The 22,375-nt window shown below is 46.5% G+C and overlaps 1 protein-coding gene across 1 annotated transcript in view; it reads left to right on the top strand.

The window, feature by feature from the left end:
• KIRREL1 (kirre like nephrin family adhesion molecule 1) overlaps window positions 1–22,375 on the top strand; it is a 164,921-nt gene that overhangs the window by 124,569 nt on the left and 17,977 nt on the right. The window contains exons 3-9 of the mRNA XM_075607728.1: window positions 1,859–2,008; window positions 9,383–9,540; window positions 10,407–10,557; window positions 14,222–14,327; window positions 16,348–16,496; window positions 19,398–19,525; window positions 20,364–20,490. Of these exons, the coding sequence (XP_075463843.1) occupies window positions 1,859–2,008; window positions 9,383–9,540; window positions 10,407–10,557; window positions 14,222–14,327; window positions 16,348–16,496; window positions 19,398–19,525; window positions 20,364–20,490 (969 nt within the window). The remainder of the gene's footprint in view (window positions 1–1,858; window positions 2,009–9,382; window positions 9,541–10,406; window positions 10,558–14,221; window positions 14,328–16,347; window positions 16,497–19,397; window positions 19,526–20,363; window positions 20,491–22,375) is intronic.

Raw genomic sequence — 22,375 nt, 5'->3', positions numbered from 1 at the left:
AATGATATTACATGGTTGTTGATGGCTAGAAGGCTGGAATATATTGTTGATGACCTTCCAGAAATTCGCTGGATTTGTTGTATTCTGGTGAAGATTGTCAGAGTAATTATTGGGCTTTTGCTATTCTTGTTTGCCTTGTGCATGTTTTCCGTAGGCATCTGTAGTTATTAAGATTCTTGGTAGTGCCAGTTATTTTTCCACAAGTTATCCCTAAAATAGCCAAGCGCAATAAGGTGGGTTGTTACCCACGGAAGGTGGGCCCCCGTACTCTTATGCGTAGTGGAGCATGGGTATCCCAGAGTTTTAAGATCTCTGTTTGGAAATAATCACGAGCAGAATCAGGATTAGGTATCATGTCGATTCTGTACCAAGGGCAGTTTGTAAGATCAGCCAGAAACTGTTGTGGGTTAAAGTTTCTAAATGTTCTAGTGAGTAGAACTTTAGGGCTTGATTGGGGTGGTCTGATTTTCATTACACAGTACACTATTGCATGGTCACTGAAAATGTCAGGTGTGATACCAGATGACTGGATTCTGTTGGGACTAGAGGATAGAATCCAGTCTAGCAAGGAATGGTTATGAGATTTTAGGTTTATCCGTGTGGATTGGGAAAATTTTTGGGTTAGGTTTAGTAACTTAAGTTGTGTCTGGAGTTGATTGTTTTTAGGGTCAAGCCAATTGTAGGTGAAATCACCAAGAACTAACAGCTCACACTTCCCGTTCAGAGAGTAAATTGAGCCAAGAAACTGAGAGATATCAGTCAGGGATTGTAGAGGGGCCTTAGGGGGGCGGTAGATGATCAGCAATAAGAATGGGCTTAGAAAAGGGGAGGTAGATTTTGCCAACTTGGATTTCAAAAGAGGGTGGGCTTGGGGGACAATTTATCAGCGTAAATTAGAAGGTATCTTCAATATAAAGTAACACCCCATCTCCTCAATTTGACCTGTCTTTCCCAGAAATGGAGTATCCCTGAAGATAGTTGCATTGAGGGTTTTAGGGGTTTGCCATGTTTCTGTGAGAACGATGGCTTTGGGTTTATGCATAAGGCACCATGCCCTTAGTTCGTCCAGTTTGGGTAACAGGCTCCGGATATTTATATGGGCGACAGATAGCCCTTTTTGGAATTTGAAAGGGGTATGTTCTCTGGTAAAACATCTTTCACATACACAAAATAAATGAGCTTGGTTGATGAGGTAGGTTTGTGATTTTAGGACTTCACTATAATATTATTATTAAATATATCAGGTTTAAACTCCTGTATTCTCTTAACGCGAAAACCTGTCCTTTGCTGTATGTTCTTGTTTCTGTTTTCAGTGGCGATTATGTAACTGGTGTCACTCTGCACGGTGTCCACTCTCTCTTTCTCACCTGTGGACATGGCTCTCATTCTTCGTTTTCTCTGTGGGTATTTAAATCCTGCCGTAGACAGACCTGGCATAATTTACACGTTCCACTCTTGCTCCTGCAAATCCTTCCACCAAGAAAGGCTCCAACACTCCCCCCTGATGTCCATGACAAATACTTTCTGTACATGCTAAGATCACCTGCACGGGGGAAATTAAATGAGAATTTATAGTATCCTGTGCCCATTCATTTATTTATTTCACTATTCTTTCCAGACTAATGTGCTGTTTCATTTCTCATCCATTATCATTTCATTCATTCCACCTTTCATTGTTGCGTCTGCATTGTTGGGTATAACAAGGCAACAGCATCACCTAGGGGTGTAGCAGGATATTACATGTAGCTAATGATTGTGCTCAATTCACAAGGAATGCTATGTACGTCTGTTGGGGCAATGCACCTATGTCTTCACTGGGGGGGTTGAATAATCTCCATTCTCTTTGCTTTCTCCCAAGCCTGGCCCCGCTATCAAGTCATCGGGAATGCAGATTCCGGGCAGTACAACCTGGAGATCACAGACGCCAATATTTCCGATGACGCTGACTTTGAGTGCCAAGCCACGGAAGCCGCCCTCCGATCTCAGCGCGCCCAGCTCACCGTGTTAAGTAAGAAGAAGCACAAACTCTCCGGGGTGGGGTGTCCTCTAATCCCTTGCAAGCGGCGATGGGCGAATCAGTCCAGATCCGTTTCCCATTCGAAAATCCGTTCTGCGGTGTAAAATGCGCCGACGGATTGTAGTGTTTCAATCCGCGCGGATTGATCCAAATCCGCCATTGGATACAATCCGCTGGTTGGTTGTAAGAATCCAATTGGATTCTTAAAATCCGTCAATGGATTGGGTAATCACGCGGATGGATTGTCGGTGTAAAAAAAGAAAATCCGCAAAAGTCGAGTCGCCATCTTTTAATCTGATCCGCGGACCAAAGCAACTGGCCGATCCAAATTCGCAAAAAAATGTACCCATCTCTACTTGCAAGTGATCAGTTTTTGGCGTTGGAATGGAACGTTGCGGAATGCCTTCGGAGTTGCACGCAGTCTGCTTTAACCGCCATGCCGCTCGGCAGTCTGAGTCTCTGGCTGATCGTGTGTCCGTGCAGAAGTCCTCCCACTGTGCAGTGTCTCACTGGCTTGGCGGTTGATTGGATGTTTTTAATATATATCCTGACACTGATTGAAACATTAAAATAAGGGACATAAATAATTGTTCTTTACCTTTGTAAAGAGGTTTGTTAGAGATGGAAGGTCATGTTTACTGTTTAATCGTTTGCTTGGAGGTCAGTATGGCGTCTGATTGGAAATGGAAGAGGTCATACACCTGTGGACAGGAGATTATTCTATTTGCATGCTACTACACTGTGAGGTACGTGTGCCTGATGTATCTCTGTTACAGGCAGTGAGGTTTATGGACATATTATTTGTTTTATGCATGAGATGTGTGCTTCTGTGTTCGCTGTGTGTATGTTATGGGGTTAGGTATGTGCGCCTGATGTCCTATGTGTTAGTAATATCCCTGTTATGGGGTTAGGTATGTGTGCCTGAAGCTCTAAGTTTATTTATTTATTTATAAAATGTTTTACCAGGAAGTAATACATTGAGAGTTACGTCTCGTTTTCAAGTATAGTATGTCCTGGACATAGAGTTACGATGGCAAATAATACATGGTTACAAATACATAGTTACATAAGTGAACAGGGTTATACATTATATACAAGATATTGCATGCACAGCTAAAGATAATATATGTTATAGGCGGATGTAACAGTTACAGACCAGGTTAAAATGTGAGACAGCTTTAGTTTTGAAGGAACTTAGACTGGTGTTGGCTGTGAGAGTCTCCGGTAGATTGTTCCAGTTTTGGGGTGCACGGTAAGAGAAGGAGGAGCGGCCGGATACTTTGCTGAACCTTGGGACTTGAAGTATTTTGGAGTCTGATCTCAGATGATAAGTGCTGCATGTGTTAGGGGTGAGGAGCTTGTTCAGATAGACGGGTAGCTTGCCTAGAAAGTATTTGAAGGCAAGACAGGAAAGATGAACTTTGCGCCTAGACTCAAGTGATGACCAATCTAGTTTTTTGAGCATTTCGCAGTGATGAGTGATGTAATTGCATTGGATAACAAAACTGCATATTGAATTGTAGAGGGTGTCAAGTTTGCTAAGGTGGGTTTGGGGTGCCGAGCCGTAAACTATGTCCCCATAGTCGATAATTGGCATTAGCATCTGCTGTGTGATACGCTTTCTGACCAGCAGACTTAGGTCTCGGCCATGGTAAGTGCTTACTCGCTGAACCGTGCTGACACTCGCTCCTGCTCAGCACTGAGCCCCTACAGCCGCAATTAGAGCGGCTTTAGTAGGGGATCGCCTACGCTTCTGCAAGCGCGCGGAAGCGTAGGTCTTACCAGAATTTAGAATTTCCCTGCTTGCTGGCGCGCAGGGCCGGTCACGTGAGCGGTTCGCCCAATGAGGGCGAAACCACTCCGTGACGTCACTAGCCCGCTCCAAGCCCGCCCCCTGACGGCGCGCAGGGAAAGCAACCGCAAGGCCAGGGAAAGCACCTGCTTTCCCTGAGCCTCAGCGCGCCTCAGCACGCCAGCGGGAACCCTGGCCGAGGCCTTAGGGAGGATTTGTTCCTGTAAAGTACACCTAGTTTGGCATAGGTTTTGGATGTCAGGGTATCAATGTACATCCCAAATGTTAAATGGGAGTCAAACCATATGCCCAAGTATTTAAAAACTAGTGACAGGAGTTAGGGTGGTGTTAGCGCTGGTTCTGATCTGGAGCTCAGTCATTGGAAGCTTTAAAAATGTAGTCTTGGTCCCTAATACCATAGTTACAGTCTTGTCAGTGTTTAAAAACAGTTTGTTTTGGGAAATCTCATTTTCAAGTCTCAAAAAGTCAGATTGAAGTATGTGTTCAAGGTCGGAGAGGTTAGGGCTGTGTGCATATAGGATTGTGTCATATGCATACATGTGTATTAAGGCTTCCTTACAAGCTGTGGGAAGATCATTGATGAACACTGAGAAGAGTAGGGGCCCCAGAACAGAGCCTTGCGGGACACCACAGGTGATATCCAGGGGGTTGGAGTTAGAGCCTGATATAGACACATGTTGGGATCTACCTGATAGCTAGGACTGAAACCAGTTTAAAGAAGTTCTGCCCTATTCCAGGACACTGGAGTTTGTTAAGCAAAATAACGTGATCAACTGTATCAAAAGCCTTTGAAAAATCTAGGAACACTGCACCAGTGAGTTGTCCCAGTTCCATTCCACACTGGATTTCATTGCAAACTTTTAGCAGGGTGGTTACCATGGAGTGTTTGGGGTGAAAGCCACATTGGAATTGACTGGGGAAATTTGTCTTGGTATATTAATCGCTTAATTGGGAGTGGACACATTTTTCCATGACTTTGGATAGAATTGGGAGAAGAGAGATTGGCCTGTAGTTTGAGACAGTGTTTCTGTCCCCACTTTTGAAGATTGGGACAACTCTGGCAGTTTTCCAGGTTTTAGGGATATGGCCTGCAGACAGGATAGAGTTGACTATGGAGCAATTGGTTTGGCAATGACTGGGGCACTAAATCTTGGGAATTTAGATTGCAGTAAATCAGGTCCACATTGGCTGCTTAGTTTTAGTTTGAGGAGCGCTTGTGTAATCTCCTCTTCAGATACTGGGCAAAATTGAAAATTGTGAGAAGTGTTGCAGAGGGTGGGATTGTAGGGATACTCCCAGGATGAGATTCATGTTTGTGTTTTGGGTTGTGTTTCGCTAATAAGTTAGTAGCACTCCCCACAAAGTAATCATTGAATGCATTTGCAATGTCAGTGGGGTTTGTCAGAGTAATATCCCCCTTAGTGATATTACTTGGTTGTTGGTGGCTAGAAGGCTGGAATATATTGTTGATAACCTTCCAGAAGTTAGCTGGGTTTGATGTATTCTGGTGGAGATTGTCAGAGTAATATTGTGCTTTTGCATGCCTTGTTTGCCTTGTGCACATGTTCCGCAGGCATCTGTAGTTATTAAGATCCTTGGTAGTGCCAGTTACTTTGTAGCTTTTCCACAAGGCATTCCTGAAAAGGTAGAGTGCTATAAGGTCAGGTGTAACCCATGGAAGGTGGTCCCCCGTACTCTTATTCTGCGTAGTGAAGTATGGGTATCACTGAGGTTTAAGAACTCGGATTAGAAATAGTCGAACGCAGAATCAGGGTCGGGAATTAAGTCGATCCTGCACTAAGGGCAGTTGGTCAGATCTGCCAGAAACTGTTGTGGGTTAAAGTTTCTAAATGTTCTAGTGAGGAGAACTTTAGGGCTTGATTGGGGCGGTTTAATTTTCCTTACACAGTACACTATTGCATGGTCACTGAAAATGTCAGGAAGGATGCCAGAGGTTTGGATTCTGCTGGGATTTGAGGAGAGAATCCAGTCTAGCAAGGAATGTTTGTGAGATTTCAGGTTTGTCCGTGTGGGTTGGGAAATGATTTGCGTTAGGTTAAGTGACTTGAGTTCTATCTGGATTTTGTGGTGTTTAGGGTTGAGCCACTTGTAGTTGAAATCCCCAAGAACTAGCAGCTCACTCTTCTCATTCAGAGAGGAAATGGAGCCAAGAAACTGGGTGATATCAGTCAGGGACTGTAGAGGGGCTTTAGGGAGGCGGTAGATGCCAGCAACCAAGACAGGCTTATAAAAGGGAGGCAGAATTTGCCAACTAGGATTTCAAAAGAGGATGGACTTGGGGGGCAATTTAACAGTGTAAATTGTAAGGTGTCTGCAATATAAAATAACATCCCTCATCCTCTCTTTGACCTATCTTTCCTAGAAATGGAGTATCCCCGAATGGCGATATTTGCATTGAGGGTTTTAGGGGTTAGCCATGTTTCTGTAAGAACGATGACTTTGGGTTTATGCATAAGGCACCATGCCTTTAGTTCATCCAGTTTGGGCAGCAGGCTCCAGATATTTATATGGGCAACAGATACACCTTTTTGGAATTTGAAGGGGGTATTCTAAGGGGTATGGTATGTTGCATGCAACAGGACAATGATCCCAAGCACACCAGCAAATCTCCAACAGAAAGGCTGAAAAAGAAAAGGACCAAGGTATTGCAATGGCCCAGTCAAATTCCAGACCTCAACCGATTGAAATGCTGTGGCTGGACCTTAAGAGAGCTGTTCATATACAAATGCCCATAAACCTCAATGAACTGAAGCAACGTTGTAAAGAAGAGTGGGTCAAAATTGATTCCCTATGTGTATATAATATCCCTGTCATGAGGTTAGGTATGTATGCCTGATTGTGTGCCTGATTCCCTGTGTTTATATAATGTCCCTGTTATGAGGTTAGGTATGTATGCCTGATTTCCTATGTGTATATAATGTCCCTGTCATGGGGTTAGGTAATTGTGTCGGATTCCCTATGTGTATATAACGTCCCTGTCATGGGGTTAGGTATGTGTGCTCGACTTCCTATGTGTATATAATGTCCCTGTCATGGGGTTAGGTATGTGTGCCTGATTTCCTATGTGTATATAACGTCCCTGTCATGGGGTTAGGTATGTGTGCCCGATTTCCTATGTGTATATAATGTCCCTGTCATGGGGTTAGGTATGTGTGCCTGATTTCCTATGTGTATATAACGTCCCTGTCATGGGGTTAGGTATGTGTGCCCGATTTCCTATGTGTATATAATGTCCCTGTCATGGGGTTAGGTATGTGTGCTCGACTTCCTATGTGTATATAATGTCCCTGTCATGGGGTTAGGTATGTGTGCCTGATTTCCTATGTGTATATAACGTCCCTGTCATGGGGTTAGGTATGTGTGCCCGATTTCCTATGTGTATATAATGTCCCTGTCATGGGGTTAGGTATGTGTGCCTGATTTCCTATGTGTATATAACGTCCCTGTCATGGGGTTAGGTATGTGTGCCCGATTTCCTATGTGTATATAACGTCCCTGTCATGGGGTTAGGTATGTGTGCCCGATTTCCTATGTGTATATAACGTCCCTGTCATGGGGTTACGTATGTGTGCCTGATTTCCTATGTGTATATAACGTCCCTGTCATGGGGTTAGGTATGTGTGCCTGATTTCCTATGTGTATATAATGTCCCTGTCATGGGGTTAGGTATGTGTGCCTGATTTCCTATGTGTATATAATGTCCCTGTCATGGGGTTAGGTATGTGTGCCTGATTTCCTATGTGTATATAACGTCCCTGTCATGGGGTTAGGTATGTGTGCCTGATTTCCTATGTGTATATAACGTCCCTGTCATGGGGTTAGGTATGTGTGCCTGATTTCCTATGAGTATATAACGTCCCTGTCATGGGGTTAGGTATGTGTGCCCGATTTCCTATGTGTATATAACGTCCCTGTCATGGGGTTAGGTATGTGTGCCCGATTTCCTATGTGTATATAACGTCCCTGTCATGGGGTTAGGTATGTGTGCCCGATTTCCTATGTGTATATAACGTCCCTGTCATGGGGTTAGGTATGTGTGCCAGCTATTCCCATAGAGGCTTTTTGTAGCAATGCGCGTTATCCCTTTGGTAGCCTTCACGACGCATCATCCCGATGTCGGGCACCGAGCTTCGTGCCCGAGAACCCTCTCACACGTGATAAAGACTGGAGTGTATTCAGAGGGTGCAGCTCTCCCCACCCCTCCAGCAAGCGTGGTCCTGGAGTTAGTGGGAAGACGGTTGCCAGCTTCTGCCTGATTGCCAGGAGCAGCCCGACTTGCTGCCGCATGTCACTGAGCAATTGTAATCAGCGAGCACTGAGGCAAGGCAACCCCACACACACACACACTCAGCCTGCTCTCCCTCCTTCATAACAATCAAAGGATAAGGTGCCATTGTCACGGAGCAGAACAATCAAAGCATTGTACAAGCTCTCTCCCCCGTGAAATCTTTTTATTTTCCCGTCTCTGCCTTTCTGTCTTTCCTTCTCAGAAACACCTATTTCAGCGCCACGGGCACCCAGCAGATAAGTGCATAAATACTGCGAACGCTTCTGCCCACTTGATACTAATAGGATCCGTTTTCTCCTCGGGTCTGATACTCTCCATCACTCCACTATAGGGGTGGGTGATAGGTCTTGCTTTCATTTGCCTTCAACCCACCCCCACCCTAAATCCTACAATGCAGGGGTGACCAACTCCAGTTCTCAAGACCCCATCACAGAGCAGGTTTTAAGGATATCCCCGTTTCAGCACAGATGGCTCAGCCGAAGAGCCTGCTTCAGCACGGGTGGCTCAATCAGTGGCTCAGTCGTTGACTGAGCCACCCGTGCTGAAGCTGGTAAATCCTTAAAACCTGACCTGTTGGGGAGGGGGGGGGGGATCTTGAGGGCTGGAGTTGAGTACCCCATCTATAATACCGGTATATTCCCTTTTAGTGCTCTCTCTACATCTCCTCAACACCAGCCTCACTTTGAGTCAGTTGCAGCTGCCTTGTAACATAATATTGATGCCCATGTGTGGTCCAAGGATACATTAAAAAAATGCTCTCCCCTTCCTGTTTGTTTAATACAACTGTAGCAAAAAAAAACTATTAAAATAGTATTTGCTGATTTTTGCCAGTATGTTAAAAAAAAAGTGATTCTGCTCCTCTGAGATGAAGTGCATTGCTACTTCTTTTTGACGGCAGTTTGATCACGAACGCACAAACCAAGTCGTAGGGTTGTTTATAAGAAAGTGTTGGTAATGGAAAAAAGCATCCTGATCAGCTTTGCAGAACCCATCGGAATAATAAAGACTAATCCCTAAATATAAATAATACATATGAAGGCTAGTGAGAATAAAAGGATACATAGCTCCCCATGAAGGCCATTCTTCTGCTCGCAGGAAAACGCCAGCCCTATAATCATTTCGACCCCCTATAGAAATGATTTTTTATATTTTGTTAGCGGTGCATGCCATTGGAAAATATTCCTTTACAATGCATTGTTCCATTGGAACGTGAAGACTAATGATTCTCTTCTGTGTTCCCCAGTCCCCCCAGAAGACCCAGTTATAGACGGTGGCCCAGAAATTCTGCTCAGGGCAGGGACCCCCTACAACCTGACCTGCCGTGCCCGTAGCGCCAAACCGGCTGCGTGCATCGTCTGGTTTCGGGATGGCAATCAGCAAGAAGGAGCAGTCACCAGCACGGTGAGTATCCCAAGGCTGTGGATGTGTCTGTCTCTCGCACTGGATTCCATCATGGAATTCTGTGTTCTACCCGTTGAGATTCCGCCCTGTCCATTGTATTCAGCGTTTCAGCAGCTGTGCTGGCCTTAGAGAGCACCAGAGGTTTTGATCTGTTCTGCGGAGCCAACATAAAAGGTCTTTGTACTGTAGATGTTGCTGCCTTCAAAACTCCTAATAAGAGACATCTAAGGTGTCCAGGGTTCTTGTGTTACGCCCTTTCGCAATACCCCTTTGTTATATCCAAAGGTGGTTGAATGACTCCATAAAGTAGCATTTTTTCACCTTACTCCATTTTTTGATACCATATAATTTAGAGAGAGAGATTTGAAACGCCTGGGTGATCATTCCAAATCATGTACATGGGATATCTTCCGTGTGTCTCGGTACGGTAGTTCTGGAGTTCATAACTATTTCACAATAAATATACATTGCTTTTTTGTAATTAGTGCTGTGCAATGGAATTGATACCTGTAACATTTGGCTGTAGGTCATTGCATGGTCTATATATCAAAGTGAGCATAACTGGGGCAAATCAAGAATAACACCAAATTCATTATGAGAAAAACTCCCATTGATTGTTTTTAATGGGATTCATTTTCTTGGATAAATCTTATGCGATATTTTGACTTCAGTTTTGGAACTGACCGGCTTTATTAAATAGATACCTCTGTGTTGTGGTTGTTCATCTTGATGTGCTGAGCTGACTGTGAGTCTGTAGTCTCACAGGGTTTCCCGACATAAAGGGCCATGTTTGGTAAGCAGTGCTAAGCCTCATTGTGCATTCACAAATCATTATATTCCGCATTCCCCCGGTCTTCTGTCTCCAGGAGGTGTTATCAGGCGGAAAGCTCGAGACCACCGTAAGCTTTCTGCTGATCATCCCGACCGATCAGGACATTGGGCGAGTGTTCACTTGCAGAACGACCAATGAGGCCATCCCATCCGGGAAGGAGACATCCGTCAAACTGAATGTCCACCGTGAGTCCGGTCACTCAGACACCTCTCTCTCTCTTTCTAAAGCCGTCACATGTTTGGGGTATCTCAGTTGATCTTTCTGGTGTTAAAATGTTAATGAAAAATAATTAAAATGCAAAAACAAATCCTGTAAATACAAATGCACATGCCGCTCCCTATAATGATACCGAGTAGGTCTAAGCTTTTCCAGACCTCAACTCTTAAGGGAAAGCAAAGCATCGATTGTAAGCACAGGGTTAAAACCACAGTATTGCCATATTGATTTTGGCTGTCCTCATTCTGCTCTCCCAGAAATAACCAGCAGGAGCTTTTTGGTCCACGGGAAGGGTCACTGGCCAGGTTAGCACGGACTTAAGAGGTAGTAGGAGCAGGTAGTAATTCAATATCTTTCCTTCGTCTGCTTTCTCAAAGCAGAAAAAGTCTGGAATAGTGCAGGTATACTCAGCACTGCTTCGTAGTGCAGCATATTAATTTGCCCAAGAGGGTCTCCAGCATGACATATGCTGCACTGTATGGTCAGTCATACTGCTAAGTGTCTGATCCAACAGCACCGGGGAACTCTCAGCAAGAACCGGTTGTGCTGGAGAAGTGGCCCCATATCTTGTTCTCTCTCCTCTCTGACGGATCTTCTCAATCTGGCTCATTGATTCTCTCCCCCTCCTGCTTCTCACCTCGGTGGTGTGGTTACCATCTAGTGCTAAAATGGGACGCCTCATTTCTATAGTGACCTGGCGAAAAAAAGGGCTTCTTCCTGGAAGCTAACATGTTATCAGGAAGTGTAAATAATTTGCATCTTATTCTGTTCAACAAACTGCCCCTTTCTCTGATCTTGCGTTTCACAAACCGTTCCCTTCTCTTTCTGAGTTAGAACTTTCCCCACAATTTGTATCTCCTTTCTTCCCTTTTACCATTCTCTCCGTATTCCTCGCTCTACCTCTTAACATATGGCCTTCTCTGTCTCTCTTATTCCTCGGTATCTATATCTCTGTATCATTCATTTTTATTTACACCCTCCCTTCCTTCCCCTCCTTTCTCTACATTTCACTTCTCTTCCCCTCCCCCTCCTCCCCTTCCCCCCCTCCCTTCTCTTTCCCCCCTCCCTCCCTTCTCTATTTCCCCTCCCTTCTCTTTCCCCCCTTTCCCCACCTCCCTTCTCTTTCCCCCCCATCCCTTCTCTTTTTCCCCTCCCTTCTCTTTCCCCCTCCCTTCTCTTTCCCCCCTTTCCCCACCTCCCTTCTCTTTCCCCCCATCCCTTCTCTTTTTCCCCTCCCTTCTCTTTCCCCCCTCCCTTCTCCTTCCCCCCTTCCCCCCTTCTCTTTTTCCCCTCCCTTCTCTTTCCCCCCTTTCCCCACCTCCCTTCTCTTTCCCCCCCATCCCTTCTCTTTCCCCCCCTCCCTTCTCCCCTCCTCCCTTCCCCCTCCCTTCCTCTCCCCCCTCCTCCATTTCCCCTCCCCCCCGTGTTCCCCCCTATCCTGTCCTCCCCTCTCCCCCCATCCTCTCTCCTCCCCTGTCCTCTCTCTCCCTTTTCCTCCCTCCTCCCCACATCTCCTTTCCTCCCCTGTGCTTTCCTCCCTTGTGCATTCCTCCCCACCCCCCTACTCTTTCCTCCTCATTCCTCCTCTCCTTTTCTCCTTTCCTCCCCTCCCCCTCTCCTTTCCTCCCCCCCCCCCATCCTTTCCTCCCCTACCCCTCTCCTTTCCTTTCCCTCCCCCCTCTCTTTCCTCCCCCCTCTCCTTTCCTCACCTCCGTTCCTCCCCCCTCCCCCTCCTTTCCTCCCTCCTCCCCCTCCTTTCCTCCCTCCTCCCCCTCCTTTCCTCCCCTCCCCCTTTCTGTGCCCCCTTCCACCCTCCCGGGACTGCGATGCAGAACACAAAATAGGTCATGACTAAAAAAATAAAAAAAATAAAAAGTAAAACAAATTTTTAACAAATGGAAGTATAGAGAGAATTGAGCCCAAATGGAACTTCCTGCCTGCTGTGCCTATAAGCCCCATCTGCATAGAGAGCACATCTGTGTGAATTAAGACAATTTAGTTAATAGCATTTATGTAACCTACGCCTATTTTAGATTCAGTGCAGCAGCCGCCAAGGGAATTTAAATGAGAAGAGAAAGACAATACATCTCTTTGATAATGATTTAAGATATTCACCCTTATATATCACTGGCACAGGGCTGTATTTTTCAATTACAACAGATGTTGTCATTCTATCTTGCGTGTTGCACCTTTACGTGTGCGAATGCATTGGGGGGACGCGGAGTGGCGCTCTTTGGAGCAAAGTATTCATACAATGTTTATGCTTCACAGTTGGGGGCTTAACTTCAGTCCTCCGTCCCGTCCCCCCAACAAGTCAGGTTTTCAAGGTATACCAGCTGCAGCACAGGTAGCTTCAATGATTGAGCCACCTGTGCTGGAGCAGGGACTGATTGAGCCCCCTGTGCTGAAGCAGGAATATCCTTCACATTTAATCTGTTGGGGGGTCTTGAGGACTGGAGTCAAGCCCCCCTGCTTTGCAGAATATATATTATATCTGTATATTCACATACATGGAATGTTTCTGTATTTACACTAACACATACTTTCTTTTTTTGCCAACATAACTTCATGCCGTGCCTGTCCCTGTCTCATATTAGCGGCTTCTCTCTCCCCATAGATTTCTGTGTCATCTTCCCATTCACGGCCTCACTTTCTCCGCATAGCTTGCCGGAATTCATTCTCTCTCTCACTCTCTCTCTCTCACTCTCTCCCCCATATTTCTCTCTTCCCCCCCTCTCTCTATCTCCCCTCCTCTCTCTCCCCTCCTCCCTCTCCCTCTCTCACCACCACTCCCTCCCCCTCTCTCTCCCTACCCTCTGTCTCCCCCTTTCTCTCTCCCCCCACCATCTCTCTCTTTTTCCTGTGGGAGCTGTTTCCTTCTGTCTCATTGCTGTGATCAGTGTCCCGCACCTGCAGAGCTGTCACTGTATCTCTTTCTCTCTCTGTTTGTCTCTCTCCCCCTCTCCTCTCTCTATCCACCCCCCTATCTCTCTCCTCCTCTCTCCTGGTCTGTCTCTCTCCCCCTCCCTCCCTCTCTCTCTCCCCCTCCCTCTCCCCCAAATTTCTCTCTTCCCCCCCTCTCTCTCTATCTCCCCTCCTCCCTTTCCCTCCACCACTCCCTCCCACTCTCTCTCCCCAGCCTGTCTCCCCAACTCTCTCTCTCCTCCCCTCTCTCTCTCTCTCCTCCCCTCTCTCTCTCCCCTTCTTCTCTCTTCCCCCCCACCATCTCTCTCTTTTTCCTGTGGGAGCTGTTTCCTTCTGTCTCATTGCTGTGATAAGAGCTGTCACTGTATCTCTTTCTCTCTCTGTTTGTCTCTCTCCCCCCTCCTCTCTCTATCCACCCTTTATCTCTCTCCTCCTCTCCCCCTCTCTCTCTCTCTCTCTTCCCCTCTGTCTCTCTCCCCCTCTTTTCCTCTGTTTCTCGCTCTCTCTCCCTTCCCCTCCCTGTCTCTTCCCCCTCATCTCTCCCCCTCTCTTCCTCTGTTTCTCGCTCTCCCTCTCTCTCACCCTCCCTCTCTCTCTCTCTCTGTCTCATCCTCTCTGTCTGTCTCTCTCTCCCCCCTTTATTTACCCAACTATTGTTATAAACAGCATCTCATGCGCTTTGATGGCTTCTTTCACCTCTCTTCTCAGATCCGCCCACTGTCACCCTGTCCATTCACCCCCAAACTGTGCAGGAAGAAGAGAGGGTTCGATTTACCTGCACTGCCACTGCCAATCCAGAGATTAAAGGCTACAGGTCAGTGCTTACCCGTGTACAGGGGCACTGACGAACACTCTGCTCTAGCACATGTTCCGGTGATCAAGCTCTGTGGTTCTCGACCTTTCAACAACTGCAGAACCCTGCGTTAGGGACGGATTGTTACTTCAGGGATCCCTGGCTGTTGTTACATACTGACACTATATATGTAACACTTGTACTGCTGTTATATGACCCTACAGGACTCTATAGCTCTACATTATATCAAGGTTACAACTTCTTTCTTATCTAGCAAACAGTGTACGCAGCTCTATACAATGAGACACCTGCCCCGCAGAGCTTGCAATCTAATTTTGATGCCTGAAGCACAGGGTGATTATTTGCCCACCAAGGTCACAAGGAGTCAGGACCTTTACTCTCTGAGCCCAAACAGTACAGAAATATCTTTTACAAAGCTTTTATCATCATTAACCCTTTGGGGCCCCAAGACGTTGTCACTATGTCTTGGGGTCTGGCACTCCAGGGTTCCCATGAGGGAGTGCAGGGGTGACCAAGACCAGTCCTCAAGGGGCACCAACAGGTCAGGTTTTTGTATATCCCCTGCTTCAGCACAGGTGGCTTAATCAGTCCCTGCTTCAGCACAGGTAGCTCAATCAGTGGCTCTGTCTTCGACTGAGCCACTGTTTGAGCCACCTGTGCTGAAGCAGGGATATCCTGAAAACCTGACCTGTTGGTGGCCCTTGAGGACTGGGGTGGAGCCCCCCTGCTCTAAGGGTTCAATACAAAAAAAAATCTAGGAAAGAGAAGCGTGTGGTAACTTGAAACGTAAAATAGCTGATATTCCCCAAATGTTTTTGGGTTGCCCAGGTATAATTCAGGGGGACCTCGGAACACCAGCTGAAAACCATCAACACCCCTCGAGGGTCAAAAGGCGACCCTTTCTGCGCAGTGTACACTTCTACAAACTGTTTGCACGGCTGCAGACTTACACCGGCGAAGGGGGCCGGCGCTGGCCATCCATTAAACGCCTTATCTGACGAATTTAATGCCGTTTCATTTTACGATCCTGTTTAGTGCCAACTGCTTCTGTTTTACAATCACGCATATTTAAACCAAACCGGCGTATCAATCCTGTGTTTACGGCCCCACTCTCTGTCTCCTGTTATCCTGCGCGCGGCTGTGCGGCGCAGGCAATTTGTAGAGAGTGGTTTAGCAATGTGGGAGTTAGCACGTGGTGACCCATCTCCTGCAGTGCTTTAGAACCACCGGCGTCATATAAATAATTCTATAGGAGCAATCTGAATGAAGAGGAACTCCCTATTCCCCAATTTTAAAAGTATGAATCATTCATATTATCCTTATTGATACTGTAATATCATTGGACGGGATACTAGCCTTGGAGGGATTTTAGGACGTTAGCGGGGCTACACTATTTATTTTGTAATTGCTTTCAACAATATTATTTCTCTGTTTCCCCCCCAGGGATTTTGTGTGCACTTAAACTGGTATTTATAAATGAATATGCAACAATATAAAGCCACACAGGCTATGGCTTTAGAATGCCATCAGTCTAAATGAATGCAATACTATACCCCTCAAATAATTACAAAGAAGTCACTTAGAAAAATTCGATGTCCCACGATGCGTGCACTGCAGCACTACACAGGGAAATCAATAAGGACTATTATTATTCGCTCGTATAACTCATTTAATCAATAGAAATACTGAGTTCCAATAACAGCAAATTGCAGCCATATTGTATAGATCTCAACTAAAACAACAAATGACTTACTCTTAACGGGATACAACAATGAGTGTGACTCACCCTGAGTATCACTGCCTTCCAATGAGTGATACTCATCCTGAGTACCACTGCCTTCCAATGAGTGAGACTAATCCTGAGTACCACTGCCTTCCAATGAGTGAGACTCACCCTGAGTACCAATGGCTTCCAGTGAGTAGCACACACCCTAAATGATTACCACAGACTTCCAGTGAGCGAGACTCATTCTAAATGAGCCTGTTCAACTTCTTATTGGGCTGCTCTCACCCTTCCCAGGTGGGCTAAAGGCGGTGTGATCATTGAGGATGCGAAGGACAGCATGTTTGAGACACAGGTGGACTACTCTTTCTTCACGGAGCCCGTCTCGTGCGAGGTGCACAATGAAGTGGGCAGCACGAACGTCAGCACTCTGGTGGATGTGCACTGTAAGACTCCGTGTTATCACACTCATGGGGGGTGGGGGATGTGGGGGGGGGGGGGGGGAGAGATCAGTGCAGATAACCATTATATACCCTCTCCTCCTCTTCTTACATACATGTACTCTTACCGGTCTAGGACATTTGGTTGTGGCCGTTTTGCCACGACCAAATCTCCGCCGGCGTTTAACCGCTACTCACGTCGCCGCAGGGACCTCTCGCAGTCGGCTGCTTTGACGCCAAGGTAGGTCCTTAACCTTACCCTTTACCCTTAAATCCCATAATACTAACGCTGCCCCTACCCTAAAAACCCTAACCCCTTACCCTAAAAACCCCTAATACTAACACTGCCCCCTACCCTAAAAACCCTAACCCCTTACCCTAAAACCCCTAATTCTAACGCTGCCCCCTACCCTAAAAACCTTAACACCTTACCCTAATCCCCTACTTTAAAAAGCTTGATCCCCTACCCTAAAAACCTAAACCATTAACCCCCTACCCTAACCACTAAATTTACCCTTAAATTACCTTGGCTAAATGGCTGGCGGGCCGAGGGTCCAGCGGTGGAGGGTTCGAACGCCGGCGGAGACTTGGTGGCGGCGAGACGGCTGTGACCGAATGTCCCATTCCGTACTCGTTCTGTCATTCCGATATTATTTGTCCTCCTTCCCACATGGTACTGCACTGCGGAAAGTGTTGAAGCCATTATTATTCTGATCATGTACATATTCCATAGTAGATAGGTACCTGGAAATTAACCGGAAACCGGCATACCCAGCACTATTTTCAGTACCGGTAAATTACCTGGGCACGGCACCAGGGCGCTGGAACCCGCTGCTAGGTAATTTCTGCTCCCTCTGTCCTCCTCTGTGAGAACGGCAGGAGCAGAGCATCAGAAGACTTACCTGCAGCCGGCGGCGGAGGGTGAGGAGGACCACGGCAACTTCCTGGTGGCGGTGGGAGCAGCAGCAGACATCCTGGTGGCGGTGGCAGCAGAGGACGTCATTGTTCAGCCGGTGGGAGCAGCAGGAGACATCCTTCACAGCCGGTGCTGGTGGGAGCAGAGGAACATGTGACCAGAGCAGGAGCGTTACTATTGAACAGCCAGCTCCTCCCCGGCTGTCCAATAGTAACGCTCCTGCTCCGGTCACATGTTCCTCTGCTCCCAACGGCACCGGCTGTGAAGGATGTCTCCTGCTGCTCCCACCGGCTGAACAATGACGTCCTCTGCTGCCACCGCCACCAGGATGTCTGCTGCTGCTCCCACCACCACCAGGATGTCTGCTGCTGCTCCCACCGCCACCAGGATGTCGCCATGGTCATCCTCACACTCCGCCGCGGTCCTCCTCACCCTGCAGGTAAGTCAAAACTACCCAGCCAGGTACCCGGTTACCCGGCGGGTACATTTTTGTTTTTTACGGGATACCCGGTACCCGGCACTTGTTTGGACCCAGTACAACACTGTTACGTAGCGCAGTACAATAAAGTTGGAGGACGGAAAACCATAAAATATCAAACATTGACATACATTGTAACAGTAGGTACGGACCTTACTGACCCAAGGAGCTTACAAGCCATACAAATAAAAGATAATAACCGTAATAATTCACCTGTATCTAGTAACCTGTTGCAGCCTCGCCTTGTAATACCTTCAGTGGTAGACGGACCTACAACACAGCTGGTACTAAACAGGTTAAATGAACAAAAATAGAAGCAGATCTCTTTTTGGACTCCCAAATTGACAATAAAGATAGATATACAGTTGGCGCTCCAGTGCCATGGGTGACGTTTCTTGCAAACATACAGTAGCAGGCAAATGGCTATATTTACCAAGGTGTCTTATGGGCGGGCAGTACTGTTTAGTAAGTATCGCCCAAAAAGAGAGGTCAGGTGACAATGTGGTGGAATAAAGCTGCTTGACATAATATCCTGTGAAAAGGGGTTTGGGTAAAAGGGGTAATACCAGGGTGCCCTCGGGACAATAGAATGAGCCTTAGAATTAAGAGCCCTCGAGATAAGAATACTCAAAAAAATGCATCCTGCAGAATTCATTATGGAGGACCTGTTCCAACTGCAGGTGGGAGGGGTGAGGGGAGCAGGAGGCCTGGTTCTGGTACTTCAGGGGAGTTTGAAAATGAGGCAGAGCTTCCTAATATTGTCTCATTGTTCATCTGCCACCATATAACCCTGCCACTTATCACATAGGGGTCAAGGAGGGTACACTGCTTAAGAATAACTAGGTTCAGCTGGAGGGCTACATGGATGTCCCATTTGCTGACTCTGTTGTATCCTAACATAGACTTGGTTGCACTCGCTTTTTCAGTGCCAACTGGCCAAATTTAGGGTTGTGCATTTAAAGAGGGGGAGATGATACGCTCGGCAGACTCGACCCCTGTTATCTACTGCAGTGGTGCTCAACTCCAGTCCTCAAGACAGTCCCTGCTTCAACACAGTTGGCTCAATCAGTGGCTCAGTCTTTGACTGAGCCACTGACTGAGCAACGTGTGCTGAAGCTGGGATATCCTTAAAACCTGACCTGTTGTGGGGTCTTGAAGACTGGGGTTGAGCACCCCTGATCTCCTGGATGGTAGGCTCCTGCCGGTGGCCACCTTTTGAAATTGAAGTAAAAGCACTCGTTAAAAAAGCAGATCAGACACTGGAAAAAAAAAAGCAGGTGTGCAATTGTGTTATATGAAGAAACACATTCCGGGTTCTTCTGAAGCCAGAAAGCAAATCCCATTTCTTTAGTGATAAGCTGGGGGTTTATGTGCAGTCTCTTGGTTTGGTAATATAGACGGGCATGAATAAATAACGCTTAATACCTCTGACATTGGATGTGCCTGGGGGTGTTCCTTACGCGAATGGCTGGGGACCAGGCACCGGGTCTTAACGAGGAATATTCTCTTGCAGTCGCCCCTCGCATTGTCGTGGAACCGAAGCCCTCGACAACAGACATGGGATCGGACGTGACCCTGACTTGCATTTGGGCTGGAAATCCTCCTCTAACCCTGACGTGGACTAAGAAGGGATCCAACATGGTGAGTTCTGCCACCGCTCCCTCCAAAGAAGGGAGAAGCCATATTGATTTCTGTCGCAATAGAACCACTGTGCAGAAAATTGGTGGATTATATTATCAACAGCTTACTAACGGGTATTTGGGTGTCCACTCAAATTGGCAATGGAATTTGATTCATTACATTCTTCGAAAGTAAACGTCAGCTATTCTCTCCGGTTGGTTCCCCCTGGGGCCTCTTCTGCATGAGCTAAAACCCCATAATACGGCACGCATTCCAGTACAGAACATGGGCGTCTTCAATATATCTGAAACATTTCTATGTAAAACATCAGTATTTTACATTGCTCCCGACGGGGGTTTTTTTTTTTTTTTTTTAATTACTTTTATTCATTAAACTTTGGGGAAAAGAAACTTTTCGGACTGTGTATAAGGAAACATAAGCGAGATGAATACAATCAAAATCGGAAGCAGGGAGGTTTACTGAAATAAATACATTTTCTTAAACAAAGTGGAATTTCTAGACTGTAAATAAAGCAAGTAGCGGTCCCCCTTACACATGAGTACCATCACAATTTGACGACGGAAATTGCTCGTTTATTTAAGTATTTTCCCATCAGCTTGTTTAATAGTGTAACATTTTAGAAGTTCATTTAATCAGAACATTTTGTCTTGTGACTGAGGCACCCTTACGGTTATAGGAGCGTAGATGCTGGCTCACAAGGTTGCGTTGAGTGGACACACATGAATGCACCCCTTGGGGTTTGGTATTTCAGGGGTTAATTTCAGCGGGGACCCAAAACTTTTCTTTAATTCATACCATTCGGCTGGTTCATCACTTGGCGTCTCTTATATCCGAACAGGTGCTAAGCAACAGTAACCAGCTGTTTCTAAAGTCGGTGAACCAAGAGGATGCGGGACAGTATGTGTGCAAAGCCATCGTCCCCCGCATCGGAGTTGGAGAGAGAGAGGTGACACTGTTTGTCAACGGTACGTTCTGTCCCACTGTTTCAAGCTCTCAGAGATTGTTTGCTGTAGCATGGAGGGTTACATTGTAACACACTCGTGACTGGGAGTATGGGCGCCTCAAACCCCTGACACCGACCACCAGCAAATAGCTAAGAGTTCATGACCTAGTTTCATGTTCTATGCACTGTGAGCGCTCATTTGCATGTCATTACCCAGACTCCCTGACTGCAGTGAACACATTGTATGGGGGAAAGGCAGGTTTGCGGGTTCTGTCGGAGAAACATGAATGTGCTCATAAGTGGTATTTTTATTTGATGTTATAGTTAGCATATATTTTATGCTAGCGCTATTACCACTTTTGACAAACACTTTAAGTGTGTCGTAGTTCAGGACACAGCTTTGCAGAAGGTATATAAAGTTACATCCCAAAAGGAGTTTATTATAACAGCCGGCATAACTCATTTCCAAATACAGCAGGAAGGTTAGCAATTCATTAACACCAGAAGGATTCAAAGACGTTTAACTTACATTTGCATATCCCAACGCTGTGTATCTCTTTCCCTTCTATTACCGCTCCGTCCTCTATGACAGGGGGGCTCAACACCATTCTTCAAGACTGAGCCTCTGATTGAGTCACCTGTGCTGAAGCAGGGATATCTTTAAAACCTGACCTCTTGGGGGAGGCTGGAGGACAGGAGTTGAGCCCCACTGCTCTATGAAAGTGACGTTTTAGGAGTGCCTATGATATCTGCAAAGAGCTAAATATGGTGAAAACGAGAAAAACACATCATCATAATATCTAGTTCAGTAAAACTGGCAGGAGCAAATTATACGCAGTGATAAAACCAGCAGATTGGGCGATAAAACAAAGAAAGGGATAAAACAAATAGTGGATATTATGCGTAATGTGGCAGCAAATTTGGTGGGATTACATTAATTCCTCTTGATATGATAATGGTCTTGAATCTTGCCCTAATCTGTATTAAAGAGTGCTATGTGACAGTCTGCTCTGAGGATTGTTACACACACACACACACACACACACACACACACACACACACACACACACACACACACACACACACACACACACACACACACACACACACACACACACACACACACACACACACACACACACACACACACACACACACACACAGAGCTGTTTGTGCTGCATCGAAAGCGCTTCTGCTCTCCATGTTAGGCTGAGCCCATAGAAGGACAGTCAGCGCTGGGCCGCGCTGACGCTCCGCGATGAGCCCCGGCATCCTCTATGACAATGTCTTGAGAGGGGGCTCCCGCGAGCGTCCGCAGGCGTGCTGAGGCGCAGGGATTTACAGCCGACAGCAGAGCAAAGCAGCGTCAACGTCACGGCGCCGTGACGCCGACATCGGCGCTCCGCTGGCTTGTGGCCCAGTGACGTCAGTGCCCCGCCTCCCGATCGCGCACGCTGGCTCGTCTGCTAGTTCATGCAATCGCTCCTGATTGTGCAGACGAGCCTCAGCGTCAGCGCAGAGGGGTGCGGCTCCCCCCTCTATGGACGCAGCCTTACAGTGTAAAGCGTCATTCTCAGTATGCAAGGTATATGGAAGCAGCAACGAAATAAACCTATGACGACTTCACCATGTTGCTTTACTAAGTAGTAGATGAGTGGAATAGCCTTCCTGCAGAATTGGTACGGGCAAATCCAGCAGCTGAGTTCAAACATGCTTGGGATAGAAAAATATCCTTATTATGGGGATAGGACATTTTTAGAGAAGGCCGAGTCTTTAATTTTTGACTAATCGAGGTTAATGAGCAGTCGTCTTACCAAAATACAGTATATACTTGGTACTCATTTTTAGCAGCACAGAGTACTGTATAGCAGCTGAAGGACTGACCCCCTATTCTTGATCCCCAAATA

The sequence above is a fragment of the Ascaphus truei genome, chromosome 7, assembly GCF_040206685.1.
Source record: "Ascaphus truei isolate aAscTru1 chromosome 7, aAscTru1.hap1, whole genome shotgun sequence".
NCBI lineage: Eukaryota > Metazoa > Chordata > Amphibia > Anura > Ascaphidae > Ascaphus > Ascaphus truei.
This window is presented reverse-complemented; position numbering and strand designations above follow the sequence as displayed.